This window comes from Lynx rufus, unplaced genomic scaffold (assembly GCF_022079265.1).
Source record: "Lynx rufus isolate CCGP_SWC_20201006 ecotype Redwood Valley unplaced genomic scaffold, mLynRuf1.p SCAF_4, whole genome shotgun sequence".
Classification (NCBI taxonomy): domain Eukaryota; kingdom Metazoa; phylum Chordata; class Mammalia; order Carnivora; family Felidae; genus Lynx; species Lynx rufus.
In genome coordinates this window covers 142,546,298-142,570,556 of record NW_025814856.1, presented here as the reverse complement: position 1 = coordinate 142,570,556, position 24,259 = coordinate 142,546,298, and the positions used below count along the sequence as shown (strand labels likewise).

Below are 24,259 nucleotides of genomic sequence, written 5' to 3'. Positions count from 1 at the left end.
ACCTTTTACTGAATTGTATTGCTAATGTTAAAGTAGAATTACTTTTGAAAAATTTTTTCTTACTAATGCTAATGTCCTGCTTTTAATGATGTATTCTATTTAAAATGTTTTCGTTATTAGATATTCATTATTCTTAAGTTTATACATAAAAATAGAAAAATATTCATCTGTAGCACTAACACTTGTATTTAGTAGATTTCTTTTCATATAATATTTAAGATATTTTCAAGTAAAATAGCAAAGGACATGAGATAGGTTAGTTTTTGTGCTTTTAAGAGAATTTAGAACTGATAAATCAATGATTCCCTACTTCTGTGTATCTTCCTGTGTTAGTTTGATGAAACAACTTTAAATCTTAGACTAAAGTCATAAGTTTTCATTTAAATCAGAATATATTGGTCTGAAGTTGAAAGCATTGCATATTTTTCAGTTTATAAAAGTAATTTATTCCAGAAGCAATCTTACTGCTTATTTTATTTCCCATTAAAACTGCCTAAAAACATGGTAAAAACATAAAGAATATTCAGTGAGGATAATTTTCTCCCATTTAACTATGAAGAGTTGTGTGTATTTAGCATTATCAACACAGACAATTATGTTTGCAGTCTCATGTAAAGAATGGAAAAAATGCAGAAATTTTCAGACTTAAAATATCTGAATAGAGCTAGAGATCTTAGAAAGGCAATATAAGGTCTATACTTTGATTCAATTTGTTCATGGAGGGCCTACTTTGGGCCAAGCTCTATAAATACAGAGCAGAATAACACATGACCCCTGTCTTCAAGGTGTTCACAGCCTTGTTTAATAGGTCTAAGTAGAGAATCCTGGGATTGACACGGGACCCTTTCTTGTATGTACAAAGCAAAAAAGTCAGTAATGCAGAAGGCTTCCATTTGGTGGAAATTAAGATTATTGAAGGAAGCTGCCTGAAGCCCAGGAGTTTTTATGTATCTTCAGATTTTGGTGTTAAAATTAGAAGAGTAGAATAATACATATAATGCATAAATATAAAACATGTTGAATGTATATGTTCCAGTATTTAGAAAATAAGGCGGTTTGGGGCGCCTGGGTGGCGCAGTCGGTTAAGTGTCCGACTTCAGCCAGGTCACGATCTCACGGTCCGTGAGTTTGAGCCCCGCGTCGGGCTCTGGGCTGATGGCTCAGAGCCTGGAGCCTGTTTCCGATTCTGTGTCTCCCTCTCTCTCTGCCCCTCCCCCGTTCATGCTCTGTCTCTCTCTGTCCCAAAAATAAATAAACGTTGAAAAAAAAAAAATTAAAAAAAAAAAAAGAAAATAAGGCGGTTTAACTAAAGAATGAGAGAGGCAGGAATAAATGGGAATTGGCTTCTTATTACTATTATATTTTTTCAACGTTTTTTTTTTTATTTATTTATTTTTGGGACAGAGAGAGACAGAGCATGAACGGGGGAGGGGCAGAGAGAGAGGGAGACACAGAATCGGAAACAGGCTCCAGGCTCTGAGCCATCAGCCCAGAGCCCGACGCGGGGCTCGAACTCACGGACCGCGAGATGGTGACCTGGCTGAAGTCGGACGCTTAACCGACTGCGCCACCCAGGCGCTTATTACTATTATAAACCTAAATAGAAAGAAAATATTATTTTCATATTAGTATATAAATGGAAATTTCTCATTTATTTTCATATTCTGGATTTATATGTACATACGTTAGCTTTGTGACAGTGTGGAGTTTTTACACTAATGAAATGTCTTTCTCAATGTAGTCTCTCAACTCTGATATTTAGTTTCATTTAAATTTCATTCTTATTACTCTTGGTTCATCTCTTGTCTCTTCATTATTTGTGCAAACTTAAACAAATTGAGGTAAGCATTGATTTTTGAACTCTCACTAAATAGCAATTTTCAAGTGATTTAGTTGGTGTTTTCCTGGTCCATGAATTAGGACATTGCACTAGTCTATGGCTACATTGTTGATGCCCTTTCAGAGGAAATGATAGTCTCAATCTTATATTCAGAAAACATTAAACATGTGTAGGCTAACCTATAAAAAGTTTTCCATTTTATAGAAATCATTCCTGTTTTTAAATAATAATAAAAATAAAAATTTATATGACATTCAGAATTACAGATACTTTGATGATTTAAAACCATTTTTTTTCCATGTAGGACACCATTGCAGTGGCTGGATTTTCTGTCTTGTCAGCGTCTTCATCTACAGGCAGAGACGGTAAACATTGCTTATTTTTGAAAGCATTTGAGGACTTCAGATCAACTGTTTATGTAAGTGTGTAATTTTTAGTCTAATCATATCATGAGTTCAGGTGATGGAATAGGAGTAGTATTTCTATAAATCTGTAGATAAACAATTTAGTCTGAATTTTGTTAATTAAATATTTTAAGTTTAAAAAATAGAAATTCTTTTATTGGCTTTATGTTTAGAATCACTCCAGGTAGAAAAGAAAGATCCTTTAAAGTTAATTATTTATTAATGGAATTTTTAAAACTTCATAGGTACTCTAGACCTGATATTATTCTTTGCAGTTATACCATCAGACTCTTGATGGTGTACTTGATTTTGCTTTAAATTTATCAAGTGCTCCTTTTTAGGTAAAACTGATTTCCATTTATCTTACTCTTTATGAAGATGCCCATTCTCTACCTCCTGCTTCACCCCTCCCCCCACAGCCTCTATTGTGTGTGCACACACAGAGACTACCTGTTTGGTCAAGGCTGTCAGAGAAGTAGAGTTGGGCCAAGCCATGTGCCTGCAGGCCACTGTCTGCCTGTTTTCTCTGGTGTCCGGAAGGGCCTTGTATAGGCTAGGGGTGGTCCTGTGATATTTCAAATTGATAAATTAGACTTAAGCTAAGCTTAGACAACTTTACATGTGTCAGTCTTAATTTGTAAGACATAATTTTATGCTATTCTAGTGAATTTGAATATTATACAGTTAAGTGTGTAGCTTTATTGCAATTAAAGGTCTGTAATCACATTGGAGGTTATTTGTATACAAGTAAATCCTCTTTCTGTTTTCAGGTTTATGTTAAATCTGTAAGAGATTTTTCTACAGAATCAATGTCTTTGGTAAGATGACATGCAGTTTATTTATTTTTTTTTATTTTATTATTTTTTTTTTAACTTTTTATTTATTTTTGAGACAGAGAGAGACAGAGCATGAACGGGGGAGGGGCAGAGAGAGAGGGAGACACAGAATCGGAAGCAGGCTCCAGGCTCTGAGCCATCAGCCCAGAGCCCGACGCGGGGCTCGAACTCACAGACCGTGAGATCGTGACCTGAGCTGAAGTCGGCCGCTTAACCGACTGAGCCACCCAGGCGCCCCGACATGCAGTTTAATATAGAGTATGCACACATCTCCCACTCACACACACATAAAAATGCACACATGTATATGCATACATATATGTATTTTTTTGATCCACTTTACAGTCTGATTTTAAAATACTATCAATACAGTGGGAAAACATAATCTCTACATTTTTGATATCTAATAATGTTAAATTTGAGTTATGTATTTACCTGGTAATTAATACCTGGTTGTTCTATTGTCTGGAATATCTACTGATATTTTGTATAAGCTACATATACAAGAAAATTAAAAGGGAAAAGAAGTTTTATTGTGAGAAGATAATGGGATAAATACTCCCCACCCCCCCCCCACCCCGAGAGAGATTGAGAGAGAGAGAGAGAATTTATCTTAGCACAGAGCCCAACGTGGGGCTTGATCCCATGACCTGAGCAGAAACTGAGTTGGACGCTCAACTGATTGGGCCACCCAGGTGCCCCCATCCATCCATTTATTTATTTATTTATTTATTTATTTATTTATTTATTGTATATTTTTTATTAGATTAGTACTACTTTCAAACCTCAGGCAAATTCTTTTGTTTCATCATCAGCTATATTTATAAGCAGATTATCAGGTGCCAAGTTGCGATTTGACAAATAATTTAATTTAAATTTTTTTTATTTAAAAAGTTTTTTCTTTAACGTTTATTTATTTTTGAGAGAGAGAGGTAGAGCACAAGCAGGGGAGGGGCAGAGAGAGGAGGAGACACAGAATCCAAAGCAGGCTCCAGGCTCTGGGCTTTCAGCACAGAGCCTGACACGGAGCTCAGACCCACAAACCATGAGATCCTGACCTAAGCCGAAGTCAGACACTTAACTGACTGAGCCACCCAGGGGCCCCTAATTTTAAGGATTTTATTATACTTGTGATACATTTTTAATTTTTATTTTTTTAGTATTTTATAAAATGTTGTTATAGCTGTAGGAAAGTTCCCATTTTTATATGTAAGGTACATGTAGCTGAGTGAGACTGGATAAAAGGTAATATATTGATGAAGTTTAATGTAAAGTTTGCCTTCTACCTGTGTTCTTAAACCTTTTGTTTCTAATGGACAGAGTCCAGGGACTTTGTTTTAGTTAACAATGATTATGGGGTATAGATTTTATATTCTGAATAATACTATATGGTAGAATAATTTAAATTTGTTATTTAGGGAAACGGTAACCAATTAAAGGGTCGATATACTTTTTTAAAAGCACGAATTAGCCCCAGGTATTAGTATTTGTGAAAATTGTTTTAGATTGCTTAGCTTCAAATATTTGATACATCCATGAGCCTGTATATAAGGAAGAAGTAAACAAAAGAGCCTCTGAAATTGGCAAAAATGCTTTTTCAGAGAGCCCAGGTATTCTGAACTCTTCGAATATAACTTCGATGCTGTACACAATATACTGGCTTCTTTACATGGAAAGTCAAATTATAATCAAGAAGTTGTTTGTTGTCCATGAATTAACAAGCACATTACAGGGATGGCCGGAATGGTTGATGTCACTGAGCTGTGCTGGCCTACCCCATTCATCTATACGTTAGGGAGATAACTTTTGAAGATAATATCTTGGGTCTAGTTATTTTGTCAGCTGAGCACATATCTTCTCTTTTCTGTCCCGTATGCTGATCATTATTTTTCTTTCATCATTGATGGGCTACACCTTTTTCTCTATCAAGGTTTGATGAGATTTCTAAGCGCTGCCTTTTCTTGTGTTCGAACTGAGATAACAGTTTCCTTGAAAAAGTCAATTAACTTGTTTTGATTTGATTTTTAAAAGTTTAACTCAGTAGTGTGGTAGATAACCTTATTTCCAGTTGTGGATAGGATGGATGGGTGATGGGACTAGATGTCTGACTGCTTTTAAGGATTATTTTACTAATACGCAGACATGTCCTTATAAATCAGTTTCCCTTTTCTTTCTAAACTTATGTGCAATTATTAAAGAAAACTTTTGTTTCTATTATTACCATTAAAAATTAGTTTTTAAGTTTATTTATTTTGAGAGAGACAGAGACAGTGTGAGTGGAGGAGGGGCAGAGAGATAGGGAGAGAAGGAATACCTGGCAGGCTCCATGCTGCCAGCACAGAGCTGGATGGGCTTGAACTCACAAAATGGTGAGATCATGACCTGAGCCCAAACCGAGAGTCGTATGCTTAACTGACTGAGCCACCCAGGTGCCCCTCTGTTATTACCATTTTTAATGTCTTTATACCATTTATAATGAAAACCTGGCTTTATTTAGGCCTAAGTAAAATCTTTATAGTGTATAGGAAAAGAAAAAAGAAATACATATCACAAGTTTTGTTATTACTTAAGATTAAAATCCAGAACCCAAATCTCTTAAACTGCATTTCTTAGAATTGTATACAAATTGCATTATTTATAATCAAAGTTCTTTCTAAGAAAAACTGGGTGGTTTATATAGTAACCTTTATAAACTGTGTATATCCTTTTTTTCAGGCTATAGCCTCTTTTTAGACACTTAAAAGGAAAAAAAATGCAATTAGATGGATTTGTTAATTTAAAATTTTAATCAAAACATCATTCTCAACACTATATATATTTACTGTCTTCTCTTTCTTAGGTTCCAACAACACATTATATATATACACCCCTGAATCAACTTAAGGGTGGTACAATCGTCAATGTCTATGGTGTTGTCAAGTTCTTTAAGCCTCCATATCTAAGCAAAGGAACTGGTAGGTATTAAAATTAGCGAAGATTTTAATGGACTGGAACTACTTTATTGGTTTCAGAAACATAGCTCCTTCAGTACCCTAAGTCTTAGAAGCTCGGTTCTGATTTATAATTGCCACACAACATGGATGCATGTGTTTTGGCTTGGCTGTTTTATAGAATAAGTATGGTCTTAAGATTCTGAAGACTAAGTTAAGAAAAGGATGCTAAGGGGTGTCTGACTGGCTCAGTTAGAAGAGCATGTGGCTCTTGATCTTGGGGTTGTGAGTTTGAGCCCCACGTGGGGTATGGAGATTACTTAAATAAATAAAACTTAAAAAAAAAAAAAGATGCTAACCTGCAACATGACAGCATATGAAAGTATAAAATAGGCTAGGAAAGGTAACTATATAGACAAATGTAGAATATTTTAATACTGTACCCCTGGTATATAAATCACTTCTAATTCTGGTTATAGAATTTAAAAAAGACAAAAGTATAAAAAAATAACTGCCTGTAAACACTTTAATGAATACACAATATAAAAAGATACAAATTACAGCATAAAGTGTATGTGAGGAGGAGTAGAAGTATAGTTTTTGTATGTGGTATTATCAGCTTAAGATAGGTTGTTGTAACTGTAAGATGTTTTATGTAAACTCCGTGGTCATCACAAAGAAAATACCTGCAAAAGGAAATGAGAAAGGAATCAGAGTATATCACTACACACAAAAAAATCAATGAAATACAAAGGAGGACAAAAGTGCTACAAGACAGAGAACAGTTACCAAAATGGCAGTAATAAGACCTTTCCGATCAATAATTACTTTAAATGTAAAAAAAAAATTAAACACCCCAAAGACATAGTACTTTGGTGGTTTTTGAAGATAATTAAGGTTAAAAAAAAAAAAAGATAATTGAGGAATAAGCTAATTAATTCTGTATAGTAATACAAGCTTTTAAACAGAATTACATAGAAAAGAATAAAAAAACATGGATTTCGGTTTTCTGAGAGTTAATATGGTGAACACACCATTACACCTTTACCTTGGTTTAATTCAGTTTGACTAAATTTAACAGTCATTAATCCATTTAATCTGAAACAACATTTGTAAAAGGCATCATTATTTATGTATCATTCAGAAAGCTCTGCCAGTTGAGTTATGCTTCACTGTCCATTGTAAGATGTAGCCATATTTTAGAGATGTTAAAAACGCAAAATGGTGTTGTTGATGAAATCCTGTCTTTATCTGCTGCATGCCCGCCCCTGTGGCTCATGCTTAGAGACACAAAGATGTTCTCGTTGAGTTCATATTTACAAACTATTTTATTAAATTACACATATGTACATTTTATAATTGTGCAGTGAACTTGAAGTGTACTCTTTCGTGGGGAGATGGGAGAAACCTCTTATTTTCATGTGGTCAGAGTATTTTGTTAATGTAGACCGTGAAGACTTTGTGTGGAAACGACTGTGTGAAGACTGTTAAATCTAGAGAAGTTTGAAATCAGTGGTACGTAAGTCTGAAGAGGGATGTTTTATTGGAAACTGATGATGGGGCACCTGGGTGGCTCAGTCGGTTAAGCGTCCGACTTCACCTCAGGCCGTGATCTCATGGTTCATGGGTTCGAGCCCCGCATCAGGCTCTGTGCTGACAGCTCAGGGCCTGGAGCCTGCTTTGGATTCTGTGTCTCTCTGCCCCTCCCCTGCTCGCGTTTGTTCTCTCTCTCTCTCTCTCTCTCAAAAATAAATAAACATTAAAAAAAAAGAAAACTGATGATTTCTGTTTTAGCAGAAAGGGAAATATTAAACATTAAGGTTGGAGCGAGAAGTTATTAAGTATTTATTTCTTAAATATTTTCATTTGACTTTACTTTCTCCCAAAGTCTGTGTTCCCCGCGCCATCATACTGTTCAACATAGACTTGCATACTTCCACCTTGGTGATTTTTTCTCATCTTCAGGTTTTGTTCCCCCCTGAATCTTAATATATGCCCATTCTGGGAATTCGCTTATAAAGGTGCGATGACTATGATCCTCTTCCAATTGCGGGTGTTTTCTGGTGGCCTCTAATTAGCCTGCTGAATTCAGGAATAAGCTATATTACTGCAAATAAAGGTCCACCTGACTTGGTAGAAGGTATAATTTTAAAACTTTTTGCACTTGATATGTTGCTAATTCTTGTCATTGAAAGTTTTTGCTAATCAGCAAGTATATTCTAAAATAGCAAATGATAATGTAGAACAAAATGATAGCTGTTTTTATAACATTGATGACTATTAATTTTAAGCTGTTATTAGACAGCATAATCATGTTTTCTTCTGACAGTGTTGTTAAATCATATGTATATAATGAAAGCCTTGGGGAGCTATAATATTTATTATATATTCATATGTATTTTATATCTCTCTCAGATATGTTTAGTTGGATCCAGTCCCTAAATAAAAAAGTCATGAGTAGTAATAAACCATCTGTTATTACAATGATAATATGTTTCTCTGTTTCTTCTGAGATACTAAATTAAAATGAATCTCATCAATTTTATCACAACATATTGAAACTAAAGTATATTTTAACGTATATTGATAATGTCTTTACTACTAGCAAGATGGTAAAGTTTTAAATGATCTATCTTATATAACTTTAGTTACACTTTTTATTTCTGTTGATAGAACTCATCCTTCAACATACTGCAAGAAAGGGAGTCAGACGGAATAGCACTTTTTGTGTTGAGGAAAAGATCAACTTCATTAGTATTACCACTGAGATGGCCCTGAACAATCCACAGCTGCGCCTTTTTTATATTATGTAGAGCAACTTTATTTTGCAAATATGGGGCTGCAATCTTAAATACTACATCCAGATGTACATAACTAGTTCTGTGGAGGAAAATTACCTTTATGTAACTCAAATTTAGGTAAATGGAAAGAAGTTTATTCTGTTCTATATCGTTTGCTAGAGTTTTCATTAAAATTTCTTTTAAAAATGTTAAATTTAGTGCCATACAGGCCATTTGATGCACTCTAGCGTTTGTACTTCTTGACTTAAAACTTCCTCTCCATAGTAATAATGATTACATACGACCTGTAGCACGCAGCTGTCTTCTTTTTGGTAGCAAACACTTCATTTCCAAGCTTTATATTCAGTCTTGAACAAGTTGTAGCTTTTTATTCTTGCTGAAGTCTGTCAGTCCTGTTGCTAAAAGGACAATAGATACTTACATTCTTCTTCAATTATGATCACATTCATCATGAAAACTGAGAATTTCTGAAAGATTATGGAAACAATATATATTAAAAGATCTTTGTATCATCGGAATTGATTTTAATAATGACTCATCAGAGGTATGTAATATGTCCTCATTTGTGTAGGCAGACAAGGTCATTGCTGCCTTCTTAGGAATTTGAAATTTTATAGCAGTTATCTTTGAAAGCCTCACATTTCCTTTTGCTTTAGAGAGCTGGCTAGACAGGTATGTACGTTTTTTTGCCTTAAACAGATAACATTGATTATATTTTTTTAGGTAACACCGATGAAGAAGTTTAATTTTAGCTTTGTCTCAGATTTTAAGAAATAGCATACAGCTATTTTTAAACGTGAGACACATTTACTCTGTTCTCATTGTCTGTTCTTGCTAAATATTATAAATGTATGCAGGCCATAAAACACTTCCAGGCTTAATAGTATGGGACTCATGCTTGCTTGTTATTGATAACATAATGTCTGCTTGCTTTGTGAGCAAATGGGAGAAGTAAAGGGAACCCTGTTTGTGCTTACTTTTCTAGTATTTGAGTCCAGAGGAAGGGAGAGGATGACCAAAATACTTATATCATGTTTTTGCTGTCCACCTCTCCTTTTTTGTCTTTTTCTTTTTCAAATTTTGGGACCCTGCAGCTCTCCGCCTTTTTGTGCCACATAATGTGGCACATTGCCTGTGGCTCCCTAGCCTATTACTTCAAGAATGCTTTATGTCCCTAACTTCTTTGTTTTTCATACCCTGCCTCCCATTAAAATCCTCCATTTTTGGAAAGTAGTTTGATTAACCTCAAACAGCTTTAGATGTTACAGTGTTTCCAGAAGGTTTCCAGACCTTTCGTTTGCTGTTCATTATCTTATGAAAGGATACCTGTTTTAGCCAATAACTGAGTATAGAATCCGATTTCTTAGAGGAGTATCCAAAACATTGCACTTCTGAGAGCCCCTAATCTATTTTGCTTCTTTTAGTTCTTGCGATAGAGTGCTAGGACATAGGGCCCTGGGAGTTTCTCTTTTCCTGTAAAACATCTCAGCTAATGCTAGAATGCTAGTCGTGGCTGGGTAAAAATATTTTCACTTATAGGAATGAATGACTCGCCATGTATACATTTATATCAAGTAGCATTATCGTTTGAATGTTTTTGTTTGGTGGGAGTGATAATTGTTGCAGGTTAAATGATTATGTAGTTAGTGTCTTTTAATTTTTTTAAAGCGTTAAACTCCTTCATATTTTACATTAAAATGGTTAAAAAATAATTTAATTATTGAATAATTAATAACTCATTGGTGTTACATAATATCCAGAACACTGCTGATTCATCAAAGAGAGATTAAAGCATGTAGTACAATTTAAAATTACATGTATGTTGAATTATATTTTTTATTTTATTTTTTTACTTTTTTTAATGTTTGTTTATTTTGAGAGAGAGAGAGAGAGAGAGAGGGCCCGTGCAAGCAGGGGAGGGGGAGAGAGTGAGGGAGAAAGAGAATCTCAAGCAGGCTCTGCGTGGGGCTCAAACTCATGAACTGTGAGATCATGATCTGAGCCGAAATCAAGAGTTGGATGCTCAACTGATTGAGCCACCCAGGCACCCCTCCCCTTTTGTTTTTAAATTTATAATGCATCTTTGGGAGTTGTAACCCTTTTGCTGTCCTGCACCCTTGTGCAAACGAAGACAGCTATAGAGCTTGTCCTACAAAAATGCACATGCATGCCTAAAGACTTAAACATGCCATGTGGAAGTTCACGCCCCCATTCTTTGAACCCCATATTGCAAGCTCCTTATCTGTGTTACGTTCATATGTTATTTGAATATTCAGCTGATATCAAGACCACAGCGTACGTTTTTGGTTTAATGTATGGCTTTTAAAATAAATAGCTTTTTGGTTCACTCATCTGTTCCCTTATTCAGTAAACATTAAGTACTTTCTATATGCTGTGTATCATATTAGACATGGAAAATTCAAACATATGTAAGTCATTGTTTCTACCCTTGAGGAATGTTTAAGACAGATAATAATTACAGTACAATGATTATAATTATTTATGATTTCACTTTGTTTTTAGTCTTTCCTTAATTTATGAAATTACACTTTTATTCATCTACTTTATTGTTGGAGGTGTAAGATAGAATCTTCATTGTAAAACACACCATGCTTTTGAGTTTATATGTTAAAGTTGAATAATGGATTTACCTATTATAAAGGATGGAGGTTGTGGATTGGGCAGGCGTGGGGTTTTCCATTTCCTAAGAACTAAAAAATAACATCAAGTTGAGTGAGGTAAGACTCTTCTCAAGTGTTTGGCTATCTGACTTTCGGGATCAGGAAGGCATCTAGGGCATGGTTAGTCATCACTTAACCTCTTTAACGATTTGGAAAGGTGAGCTACACCTCTCTTCAAAACTATTTCCAGCTGTTTTGTCCATGCCAGTAAGAAGTAGGTTTCCACTCGGACGATGAAGGTGGAGAAAGAGGTCACTGAACCTTTGTATTGCCTGCTTGCTTATATTCAGGAATGACTATGATGAAGCTTGAGGCCTCTATCTGGCTTTCTATATATATCCTAGAACTGACTCTGTCTTTTATGACCTTTCCCTCAAACAAATTATTAGCCTGCTTATTTAGAGAATTATCCTTATGTTTCATTAGTTTATGATTTGAATTGCTTTAATTGATCGTAAAAATCAGTACTGTTTCTTTGTTCTTTCTTAAAACTTAAGTTACATTCTTTTATTCATTCAATTAAAAAATTTCTTTGCCAGCCCTGTGTAGCCTTGTACTGGACTTGGTTGTTGTCCATAGTGGTAAAATGATAGAGTCTCAGAGAGTTTTTCCTGAGGGAGATGAGGAAGACCTGAATTGAATCAATTCGCTAAGGCACAGTTGTATGCAGTAACTAAAGAAACAAACAAAATGCTTTGGGAGCAAGAATGGAGAGATTAATGCCAACAGGGGAAAGGCTACTAAGAGATACGGCATTTAAGCTGAACTTTTGAGGATAAATTGGATTTTGATGGATGAGGAAGAAGAGGCCAGCATTGCAGGTGTTGGAATAGCAATAAAAGTTGTCAGACTTTTATAATGAAAATGTGAACTTTCAATTTCAAAATCTAACTGCTGAAGAAGTTAAATAATAATTTTAAGAGATGGAACATCTGCAGTATGTTGATGCATAATTTTATGCTCTTGTAGGTCTTTTTCAGGGATCATTATTAAAGACTTATAATACTTCTGTTTTATACACTTTGTTTATATTCTAGATCAAAATTTAAAAAGTATTTTTTTGTATTTAACTTTCTGTATGTGGTAAAACTGATTGTTTTATGTATGTAATGAGCAACTTTATGATAAAACTATAATACAGTTGGTAGGTTTTTGAAAGATTATGTATTCAGAATTATTACAAATAAAATGTTTTAAGTGGCCATCAGTGGAATGCTTTGCTACATTACTTATCAGGTCAAGTGGATTCTAGTAATATTTAAGTCACAAATATTACTTTCAAGTTATAAATTGCTTTGATTTCTATCTGCATTTTTAAGATCTTTTTCAGTGTACTACTTTTCTTCCACTTTACCCTCATTGATTAAGGTAATCAAAATATATTTTCTTTTTCAGTTTGGTTGTCTTTTGTCAGCAATTTCTGGAAGCTTCTCATATATTAGTGGTATTAATCTCTTTTTTGTCCTAAGTGTTAGATGCTTTTTCCAGCTTTTTAGTTCTGGTGCTGATAGTTTTCAAAACACAAATGTTTAACATATTTTTGGAGTCATGATTTTGTTTGGAAGGGCTTATTCATTGTAAGATTTGAAAAATATTAGTCTGTATTTTCTTAAAATTCTTTAGTTTTTTTTATTAAAGTTTATTTTGAGAGAGAGAGCATGTGCACAAGCAGGAGAGGGAGGGAGGGAGGGAGGGAGGGAGGGAGGGAGAGAGAGAGAGAGAGAGAGAGAGAGAGAGAGAGAGAGAGAGAATCCCAAGCAGGCTCTGCGCTGAGAGCATGGAGCCCAGCATGGGGCTTGATTCCCTGAACAGTGACCTGAGCTAAAATCAAGATTCGTGGACGCTCAACCGACTGAGCCACCCAGCCCCTTAAAATTCTTTAATATTTTTAAAAACAGATATATTGCATATATTACCAGGAATTTTGTTTTGTATGTGGTGTATAATGGTCTTTTTCCTGGTAACTTTCATGTTGTTTCAAAATCAAGTATTAAATAATGTGATGTGTGAGTCACATATAATATGTGTACTTGTATATAGAGGTCTGAGGAGCAACGCCTAACAGAACTCCAGGTAAATTTTCTTCTCCCAATATGTGACTCTGTGATGGTTCTCCTTAATTAAGAGGAGGCCTGTTCAGCTGTCCAATTTTTAATCATTAGGCAGAGTATTTGCTACAATCTCCACGTGAACTTTTTGGAGATGTTTGGGTTGGTAAGATTCTTTATCTCCATTCTAAGTTTTCATATAATAATACAGTCTTCTTGTTAATCTTAGTTTTTGGTTTCTTCATTTATCATTTCGGTATTTTTTAAGACTTGCAGGAGTATGTTGCTTACCTCTACAATATTCATACTAATATGCTTTCTTTCTCTGTACTACCTTTCTGGACACTTCATATAGATAGACTCATATAACACATGATGTTTGCTTCTGGCTTCTTTCACTTAACATAATGATTTTGAGGTTCATGCTGTAGCATGTATCAAAATGTGTAGTCAGTCGTAGCATGTATTTTTATTGCTGAATATTAATACACTTTGATAGTTACTTTAAAAATTATTGTTGTGCCTTTCTTATTTTAAATACAAATGCTGTGAAGATAGAGGCCATTGCTAGTCTTAGTATAAATCCTTGCACCTAGGTATACCATCTACTGTGGTTTCTCAATATGTGGGGTAAAATGTAAAACTCCTCCAGATGTAATTCCAGAATGACACTTAGGAACTCACAGACTATCAGCTTACATACCTGCCTACCTAATTCGTATTTAATCTGTATGTGTACTCATACAAGCATGTGTATCTCTAATATAATGTTTATGCTTTCTTTCCTGTCTTTCCTTATCTTTACCAATATGATTAAAACATGAGGGAAAATTAATGTAACTTCACACCAGCATAATTAAGGGAGTGCTATTATATTTTGTATAGTAAAACAGATAAACTTGTAAAACAAGTAAGATTGTAGCATATAATATTGTGTTGATTTAGCGATTTGCCTTTTATAATTTTTAGTTGGGTTTTCAGTAATAAACTTTTATAGAAATAGAAACTTACTGAAATACTGATTGGTTTATAAATAGTACTGTAATTGGTAAAAGGAGATGAAATAACTTTCATGGAGGAATTTTTTTTGTGGATTGTATAATTTATGCATGTATGCTTCTTTGATTAGACAAACTACCAGCTTCCTCTTATTATAAAACTTCAAGGCAGTTTACACTTAATCATATTGATGAAATTAGGTGAGTTACTCAAGATTGCAGAATATAGGACCTAGTTTATCATTTGTTATCTTCTCCAGATTTATATCAGGTTACGTGAAGTTAGAGTTAAAGTAAATACTTAGTCAACGGTTTACATATGAAGTCTTGCTAAAGCATTAAAGTCAAGACTTTCTCAAAGGTTTAAATATATATTTTATTATTTTAAAACATTTTAAGGAATTTATATTTATTTTTATATTAGCACCTAAATGTACTATGTAGGTAAGGTAAGAATACTGATTTATTAAAGTTCTTTCTACTCTTCCTATCTTTCCTGCTGGTGTTAGCTATCAAGAAAACAATTATCTTTTGGCTTTGTAGCTTTATTAAAATATGAAGTTGTAAGTTGTAATTTCACAAGTTATTTTTCCTTCATTTGAGAATGAGCCAAAAATGAGGCATGGGGAAAATAAGTACTTTTATTATACAATCATTTTTGATGGATTATTTGGTAAGACACTTTGAAGCAGGAAAATAAAACATTTAGCAGTTTGCCTCGTTAGTATTTGTTAAAATGGGTAGCTTGGTTTCTAGTCATGTCATAAATCAAGTGCTATTTGAAAGAACCTTTTGAAAGCTATTTAATATTTCATTTAGATTGTTGTTTTTATTGCAATTGAGAGAAAATTATAGGACAGATTTTTTTTTTAATGTCTTTTGTTTTCTTGAATGTGAATTTTTGTTTTCTTTCTTTGTTAATAACATTTTATTAAAGGGGTGTGCTTGGGTGGCTCGGTTGGTTAAGTGTCCAGCTCTGGATTTCAGCTCAGGTCATTGTCTCAAGGTCCTGGGATTGAGCCCCGCATTGGGCTCCGTGCTGGGTGTGGAGCCTGTTTAAGATTCTCTCTCCCTCTCCCATTGCCCCTCCCCTGCACGTGCATGGGTGTGTATGCTCTCTCTCAAAAAATAAGAAAAAATAAAATATGAACACATGGTGGGTCTGTTTGGCTTAAACTTGCTAAAAGTCACAGATGATACTTTAAAAGGAAAATATATAAGCCAAGAGAAAGAGTAAGGGGGACACCTGGGTGGCTCAGTCGGTTAAGTGTCCGACTTTTGATCTCACCATTCGTGAGCTTCTTTGAGATCGAGCTCCGCATCCGGCTCAGCACTGGCAACACGGAGCCTGCTTGGGATTCTCTCCATGTCTCTCTCTCTTTTTCTGTCTCTCTCTCTCTGTCTCTCCCCTGTTTGCGCTCTCTCTCTCTCTCTCTCTCTCTCTCTCTCTCTCTCAAAATAAACAAACTTGAAAAAGAGAAGAGTAAGGAACAGGCACTTACCATATGATAGCTCAGATATGTGGTGCACAGTGTGCTCCGTTTAAGGAGATGCCACTTTCATCCACATGGAACCACTTACATGAAAACATGCAGGTGTGGAGATTTCAGGCCCCCCAGTCAAGTCCTGATGCAGCTGGGGAGCACTCTTCTGCATAAATCTGTACCAGTATGTGGCCCCATTTCATTTATGGACTCAGAACTCTAAGCATACACCGACACACCTGGCAGACACACACCTGTTGCGATGCTCTTTGGGCATCCCCTGAGGTTTTCTCTCTCGGCCTCCATTCCCACCCCAGCTCTAAACCTGACACCCTAACCACCCTCACTCTGAACCTGATTTCTAGGGAGCCTGGGAGGAAAGGCCTGGAGAAGGAATGTGTACATTGCGAGTGGCATATCTGTTCCTCTTCGGGTTTATGTGAAAAGACTGGAATGCAGATGCACGTGTAGGTGCAGTGAAGACTGCTTCTCTCTTGGGCTCAGTAAAATTCCTCTGGAAAGCTCTTCAGGTTGTGTAGTATTTCTTTTTGAGAAAAGGGGAGGCTTTTTTCTAATTTGCAGGAAGGCACTGCAAAAGCTAGACCCTATAGACGATGGGCCTATGCAGTGTTTTTCAGGACTCAGAGTGGAGTCCTTTGTAGCCCACCAAGTCATTTTTTAGGAAGCTGACATTTTCTTAGGAAAAGTAAAACAATGAGACAGGTTCCAATATTTTGAGGTTTAGATTAAGCCTTTTTTAAATTAATATTTTGGTTTTTTCATTTATTCCTCAATATTGTGTATGTGCTGCAAGGCGGTACTATGTCACTTCATCTTAGCTAACGTTTAAATTCAGCTATTATTACTTATGCCTGCTAAATGTGTAGTTTTGTTTTTGCTTTGTAGCCCCAGTTTACACGTGGCTCGTTTTGAAGCATTTAAAGCAAGAAGAATGTTGCAGGATTACTACAACTTAAGATCACATCATGAATATAAGTAGTAAATAGTTCTCCAATACAAATATGATGTGTGAGATTGCTCATTCTATTACATACGAATCTGCAATGTGTGATTTTGCAGAAGCTGTCAAGAAAAAATGTAAAAAAAAAAAAAAAAAAAGTCAAGTTTGATGGTGCATACCTGAATCGGATTTTGATGGATTTGTCATTTCTTTGCCCTATGTTTTGTCTGTCATGGAATTTTATGAAATTTAAAACCTTTGGAGCATTTGTGTTTTATTCTAAGTACATTCATTGTTAGCAGTGAGATCTAAAGTGCTCCTGTCTTTGCGTTTAGCCTTTGATTCATCTAATCATGGTGAAGGGACTGGCTCTGTCAATTTCCTTCCCGGTGACTATTGGCAAAAATTTCTCAGTAAGTGGCGGAGGGTCAGAGAGAGAGGGAGACACTGAGTCTGAAATAGGCTCCAGGCTCTGAGCTGTCAGCACAGAGCCCCATGTGGGGCTCAGACTCATGAGATCAGACCTGAAAAGAGGTTGGACACTTAACTGTTCAGTTCTTAATTCTTAACAGCATTTATATAAAGAAGAAGAAACTCCAGATAGTGTCTCTGAACTTTGTCTCCTTGAAAGGTGTTACAATACTTGAGCAGTGCAATGCATTGGGGATGCTTCATTTCACTCTTGTGTCTGTCTTCTAAGCAGGGCCCTCATTTTTCCATTTAAAAAATCAATTTAGTATTTTATAGCATAGGTAGGAATAATGAACTAATTACTAGAGTAATGAAATAGCAAAATATTTCAACATATAGAAATATAGCTAAGGTCTCTTAATACATCTTAGATTTATAAAAGGGTACAATAGGGCCATATGATAATTGCAAACAAGAATGTTTATATTCTATTAAAAATAAGTAAAATTGGTCTTTGATTTTTTTGTAAGACTGCTAAGAAAAAAAAAAAACTGTGAAACAACACTCCTCATGAGTAGAGGTACTAAAAAAGGAAATTCTGAATATAAATTTGGGTCCAGTGAATCCTGCTGGTGTATCAAGAAATGAAGATGTAATAATTTTTGCTCTTTGAAGATGCTTATCAAGGTTTTGATTTTATTTATTTTTAAAATGTTTATTTTGAGAGAGAGAGAGAGTATGAACAGTGGAGGGGCAGAGAGAGAGAGAGAGAGGGCGGAGAGAAGAGTCCCAAGCAGCCTCTGAGCTGTGAGGCCCAGAGCCCAGAGCCCAAAGCCAGGCTGCATCTCAGGAACTGTGAGGCCATAATCTGAGCCAAAATCAAGAGTGGGACACTTAACAACCAGCCAGCACTCCTGATTTTAAGTTTTCTTTTTTTTTAAATGTTCTCTGAATTATTTCCCCCTCTTCACAGAATCAGGTTTCTTTTTCTCCCTCCTTCCTTAACTCTCTCTTCCCCCTCTCCTCCCTTTCCCCTCCCATTTCTATTCCCTGCCCCTCCCTTCTTTCTCTCCCTCTGCCTCCCTTGGCCCATTAGTCTGTCTTCCCTCCTTCCTGCCTTCCTACCTTCCTTCTTTCCTTCCTTCCTTCCTTCCTTCCTTCCTTCCTTCCTTCCTTCCCTCCTTTTTATTTTTGCCAGATATTTATTTTACCATAATTGTTTCCTGGCTTTACATTTTAAAATGTAGGTATGGCTTGTTTTAGGTTATAAACATTCATCTTGTTTGCTTTGTGTATAAGTACTTTGTTTTTCCATACAGTTTTGATTAATACAGCTTTGTAGTCTATCTTGAAATCTGAGATTGTGATGCAGTCTTAGATTGTTCTTTTTCAAGATTGTTTTTCCAATTGATCTCCTCCTTGAATGGGAAATCTGATAGAGACAAATAGTACTTGCATAGGGCATGTTGATTGACAGTGTCATTCTAGGGTGGGTGAAAAGAGAGCTGCCCATCAGGCTGTAGGCCCCCTAAAGTGCTAACATGGAAGGATTTATTCTGTGTGATAACACCCAGGTTGGAAGACTTAGCACCCTCTGGTTAATCAGTGAAAAATGTCCTTGGAAAGCAGCCTGTGTTCCTGGAAGTGCTAGGTTTAAATACAGTACCTTCCTACCTGAAATCATTTTCCTGGGCAATAGAGGTCAGGACAAGTGGTTACTGAAACAGTTCTGTATGTAAACTTTTAATTAACCTTGATTTGGCTCTACTTTTCACTCCCACCCTTAATCCCGGTGGCTTCTATCTTTATTCCAGCCACTTTATACTATCTTCTGGATTTCAGCCTCCCTGTTTATTTTATCCCTAACCATTTGTTTTCCCATCTTCCTGTAACATGTTGCTACCTTCTCCCCTGCTCTGTCACTCCTTCTCTCTTCTCTTCCTTCACGTTCTGGGTTTATTCTTTTCTATCCCAGTGCTGTAATTACTAGGGTACTGGGAAGGGCTAAAGTCAACACATTTCCTCAGTGTGCAACTTTCTGAAACATGCATATCTCAGAGTAGCATCTATTACAGTTTTTACTACCACCAGTATTTGAAGTTTTCATTTTCATAGCAACCCAAGTATTATTAGTGGTTTCTCTGGTTTTTGGTTTTTTTTTTTTTTTTTTTTTTTTGCCAGTTTCTTGTTCTAACGTGTAATCTTCTGTAAGGAACTGGCAAATCCTCATTTTTTTCTTTTGAGTTTGTTTTTGTTACTATAATTTTCTAGGAATTTGTTCACTTGAATTACATAGTCACTGTGAAATTCTGGGTTTTATAATCAGTTTTCATAGGATTTTCATGCAGAATATTGATTTTCCATCACATTTACTTCAAATACCTTCTAGTCTTTTGTTTTCACCCTAACTTATTATTTTATAAATTATGTTATTTGAATGTTTCATGATTTCTAAACTTTGAAATAATATAAAAGTCATACCCCTCCAGATGATTTATATTAATTAGGATTTTTATTTTTGTTTTACTAAATTCTCTAAAATTTTTGTGGAATACTGTTGCAAAATAATTTGGCAGTGCATTTTGAGAGCCAAGAAAATGTCCCTATGTTTTGATCCTGTTCTCAGAAGGCTTAATTAAAAGGAGGGATAAAAATTTGTTTGGTGTTTTGAATTCACCCATATTCTTATTTTGTCAAATTCTTTGAAATACCAAAAGGTAACATATTTTTATGTTTTCCAGATTATTGCTCAGTTGTAACAATTGTGGACCAGACAAATGTAAAGTTAACTTGCCTGCTCTTCAGTGGAAGTTACGAAGCCCTACCAATAATTTATAAAAATGGAGATATTGTTCGCTTTCACAGGCTGAAGGTAAAATTCATACTGTCCAAACTCATATGTATTTGAAGAGGGCTCTGTATTTTTCATTAGTTCTAGTTAGCACTAATTATGTGGTTGCTGTGGTGGAACATGGCATCAGCCATTTCAAGAGGTAAGAAGAAATGTAAATAATACTAGACTTCAAATAATGAATATTAAGAAATCTCCTCATTTGGACAAACTGTGTGCCTTCCTCCCACAGAAATGTGTTAGTTGCCATGATTAAGACTAGTTGCATTTCCTCTTCTCACTTCTAAAGATAGATTGATGGTTTAAAGGTTTTCCAGGTAGAGTTGGGTTTAAAAAAAAAAAAAAGCCTTAGGCCGCTGGGGTTTTGTTTTGTTTTACTTTTTTATTAAACATTTACACAAAGATTGGGAGATTGTGTTAATTCAAGTACAGTGAAAGCATTGAGATGTGAGTATAAAATCAAAGTAAGTTGATCTTTATGAAAAATGTATTAAAATATGAACATATTTCAGTTCTTACAAAATTATGCTAAGCAGTTAAACAAGTAAAGGTAAAAAAAGCCCACCTTTATTATGAAAGTACAGCTATTAAATACTATCTGATTTTTTAAAAAATTCAGTACTGTAATATTTTCAGTCCGTAGGTTTTAAGTAGTTTTGTCCTTTCATCTTTTCCTCTTGTTACATGAAGATTTCCATGCAACTCTTTCATTATCTTGATTGTCTTTTTTCTTCTCATGCTTCAGTTATTCTGTGTCCCTCATGGTCAGTGAGATGAAGTGAGCACAATATTCTGGGTGTGTTCTATTCTTAGTTTCGGTAAGAATTAGCTATCTTGATCTCTTAAGGCCCTTTTCCTGAGAATAGAAGAGTAGTAGAGAATATTTTTGTAATGTTAAAAGAGAAATAGAAATATTATCATCGGAGTGTTACCATTTCTCACATACTGTTGTTTCCTATAGTATTTGTATTCCAAGAGTGCCCTCTTCCCTCCTAATGTTTTTAGTTGTTATTCTTGCTGTTGTTTAACTGAAGTAGACTGTACATCTCTCAGTTCACAATATAAGTATAGTCTGTAACTAGCACTCGGAAACTTCCTTCATACCCCATCCAGGAATAAATATTCTCATAACTTCAAACAACATACATTAGTTTCATCTCTGTTTGCTCTTTATATAAAGAGAATAGACTTTAGGTTTTGTTTTGTTTTTAATGTCTGGCTTATGCCCGTGTGATTCAACCATGTTACTGCAAATAATTTTACTTTGTTCACTTTCACCGGTAAGTGGTATTCCATCGTGTGAATGCATCAGAATGTATATATTTTGTGGAACGTTTAAGTAGTTTTCAGTTTGAGGATATTATGCTGCCATAAACAGTCTAATATCTTTTAGTGAGTATATATATTAATATTTTTATTAATGAAAATTTACTAGATAAGCTAAATAGATTAGATATTTAATGAAAATTTACTAGATAAGCTAAATAGATTAGATATATCATGTTTACTGAAAGATTGTGGAACAATATCAAATGGTGAAACCTGTCATTTGAGATGCACAAGAAAACAGTGTGAAAGGGAAAAAATATATTTATAGAAATAAATAGAAAGGACTAGAATTTTTCCAAATTTGATGGAAAACATTGACTTACAGATGTTAGAAACTTGGTGCACTCCATGCTGGCACCTCAGAGAAAAAGCATATCTAAACAAGTCACTGTGAAATCATTGAAAAAGATTTAAAAAATCTTGAAATGAGCCGGCAGAGAAATAACACATTCCACATAAGAAACAATACCAGCCATCTTTGATTTCTTATCTGAAATGATGGCGCCTGAAGAACAAAGCAATGATAAAAGTGGTGATAGAAAATGTATTCAACTGGAATTTTGTATCCAAAGAAAATATTTTTCAAAAATGTGAATCCCCAGCCAGTGTATCTTCAGCACAAGTAAATGCTAAAGGATGGTATTCAGGACAGAAAAGCATGCTACCAGCCAGAAACTTTTGATGGTTAGGAAATGACCAAAACTAAAAAAAGAAAATGGTGAAAGATAATGTTTTGTATTTCTTCCCAAAATTTCACTAAAAGATAAATGGCTATTAAAAAAATAATAATAATATTGGAAGATGGAGTTTATAAAATAGTAGAAAAATATGAATGATAGCACAAAGGATAGTTAAAAGGAATTATACCACTGAAAAGTTATTATCTTCAGATAATACTTTCAATAATACTTTCAGTAGAAAGTGTAAAACAGGATATGGGCAAGTGGAAATGTGACCTGGAAACTAGTCATTATGTAGTAGAACAATACCGATTCCAAACAGACTTTGCGGTAAAGATTCATTCGTAACTCAGAGGAAGTAAACAGAACACTAATAAGGTCAAAATAAGATGGGAAAAGAACAGTAGAAGAACAAAATTTTTAAAGAGCAAAAAGGGGGGGGGAAGATACAAAAGGAAAACAAGACAGTAGACTTAAATATAACCGTATCAGTAATTTTATGTAAATGGACTAAACATTCCTTTTGCAAGGAAAAAAAAAATAGACCAAATAAAAAAGCAAGAACAAACACCACTCCCTACGCAAAATGAAGACACAGGCAAGTTGCAAAACTGTAGAAAAGATATACCAAGCAAACAATAAGCATAAGGAAAATGAAATCACTATATTAATATCAGAATATTACAGATTAAAAGGGGGGGCATTTCATAAAGACAAAACGATTGCTTTATGAAGATGTAAGCATCATAAATGCATATGCATGTAATAGCAGAGCCTCAGAACGTGAAAGCCAAAGTCTTTGTCACTGTCTTGCCTCTCAGTCAGACTGATGAAACCTTAGCCTCTTGCGTTTTGTTCACTTTGAAGTCCTGTATTTTAAGTGTTCTAGTTTTCCTCGTAACATTCATAAGTAATTGTCACTATCCTTTTTCCTTTTGTAAATTATACCTTAATAAGAAAAGTAACAATTGTGAAAGTGCAAGCTTGATAGGATCAAGGAGTTGACCACCTAGACCTTTAAAAAATAGAAATAAATGTTACACAGTGGATCTTGATATAGCCTGGTTGATTTTATAATTTCATATGCTAATTAAATGAAATATATTAATTGCTTACATTCTTTATTAACTGTGCTGGCAAGATTTTATAATCCCTCAAGTATCTTACTTTTCGGGTTCTGCATCAGTAAGCTATTCTGTTTTCTTAGATTCAAGTATATAAAAAGGAGACTCAAGGTATCACCAGCTCTGGCTTTGCCTCTTTGACATTTGAGGGAACTTTGGGAGCTCCTATCATACCTCGTACTTCAAGCAAGTATTTTAACTTCACCGCGGAGGACCACAGAATGGTAGAAGCTTTACGTGTTTGGGCATCTACTCATATTTCACCTTCTTCAACATTAGTAAAATTGTGTGATGTTCAACCCCTGCAGTATTTTGACCTGACTTGTCAGCTCTTGGGCAAAGCCGAAGTGGATGGAGCATCATTTCTTCTAAAGGTAGGTATTTTAAATACTTGAAATTATAAGTTAGCACCACCTACATATCTATAAAGAGCTTATAGCTCAGCATTCTGAAGGAATAAGTATGCCCACTATTGTATTATATTAAGAACTTTAAATCTAACTTACCATTTTTGATGAGCATAGATATTCATGCAGCTCTACTCTTGAACTTCTCTTTTTTTATGCATCCAGAGAAAAATAGTATTGTCAACAGTTTAAATATAGTTTATGGTTTATTTATATATTTCTCATTTTAATATTAATAAAATATGGAGTTGTTTTCTACTGTTATATTTCAGTTACAATTTTACGTATGCATATTTCTGCTTCCCTGTCAAGGTAGCCTTGCTTCTCATTTATTTTCTTGGCTCATTGATGTTGGCTTCTCTTCCCATGTCATTTCACTGCCTGCCTCATGGGTAGATCACAGATGGTTTTGAAGTGTTTATTTTTGTTCTTGTTATGTTTTGTTTTTAAATCAGAAGGATTTTAAAAAGTAAA

General features: G+C 34.8%; 1 protein-coding gene across 1 annotated transcript in view; it reads left to right on the top strand.

Annotated features, from left to right (window-relative positions):
* POT1 (protection of telomeres 1) overlaps nt 1-24,259 on the top strand; it is an 80,836-nt gene that overhangs the window by 22,277 nt on the left and 34,300 nt on the right. Inside the window, exons 5-9 of the mRNA XM_047096412.1 lie at nt 2,145-2,258; nt 3,015-3,062; nt 5,920-6,034; nt 20,136-20,266; nt 23,462-23,752. Of these exons, the coding sequence (XP_046952368.1) occupies nt 2,145-2,258; nt 3,015-3,062; nt 5,920-6,034; nt 20,136-20,266; nt 23,462-23,752 (699 nt within the window). The remainder of the gene's footprint in view (nt 1-2,144; nt 2,259-3,014; nt 3,063-5,919; nt 6,035-20,135; nt 20,267-23,461; nt 23,753-24,259) is intronic.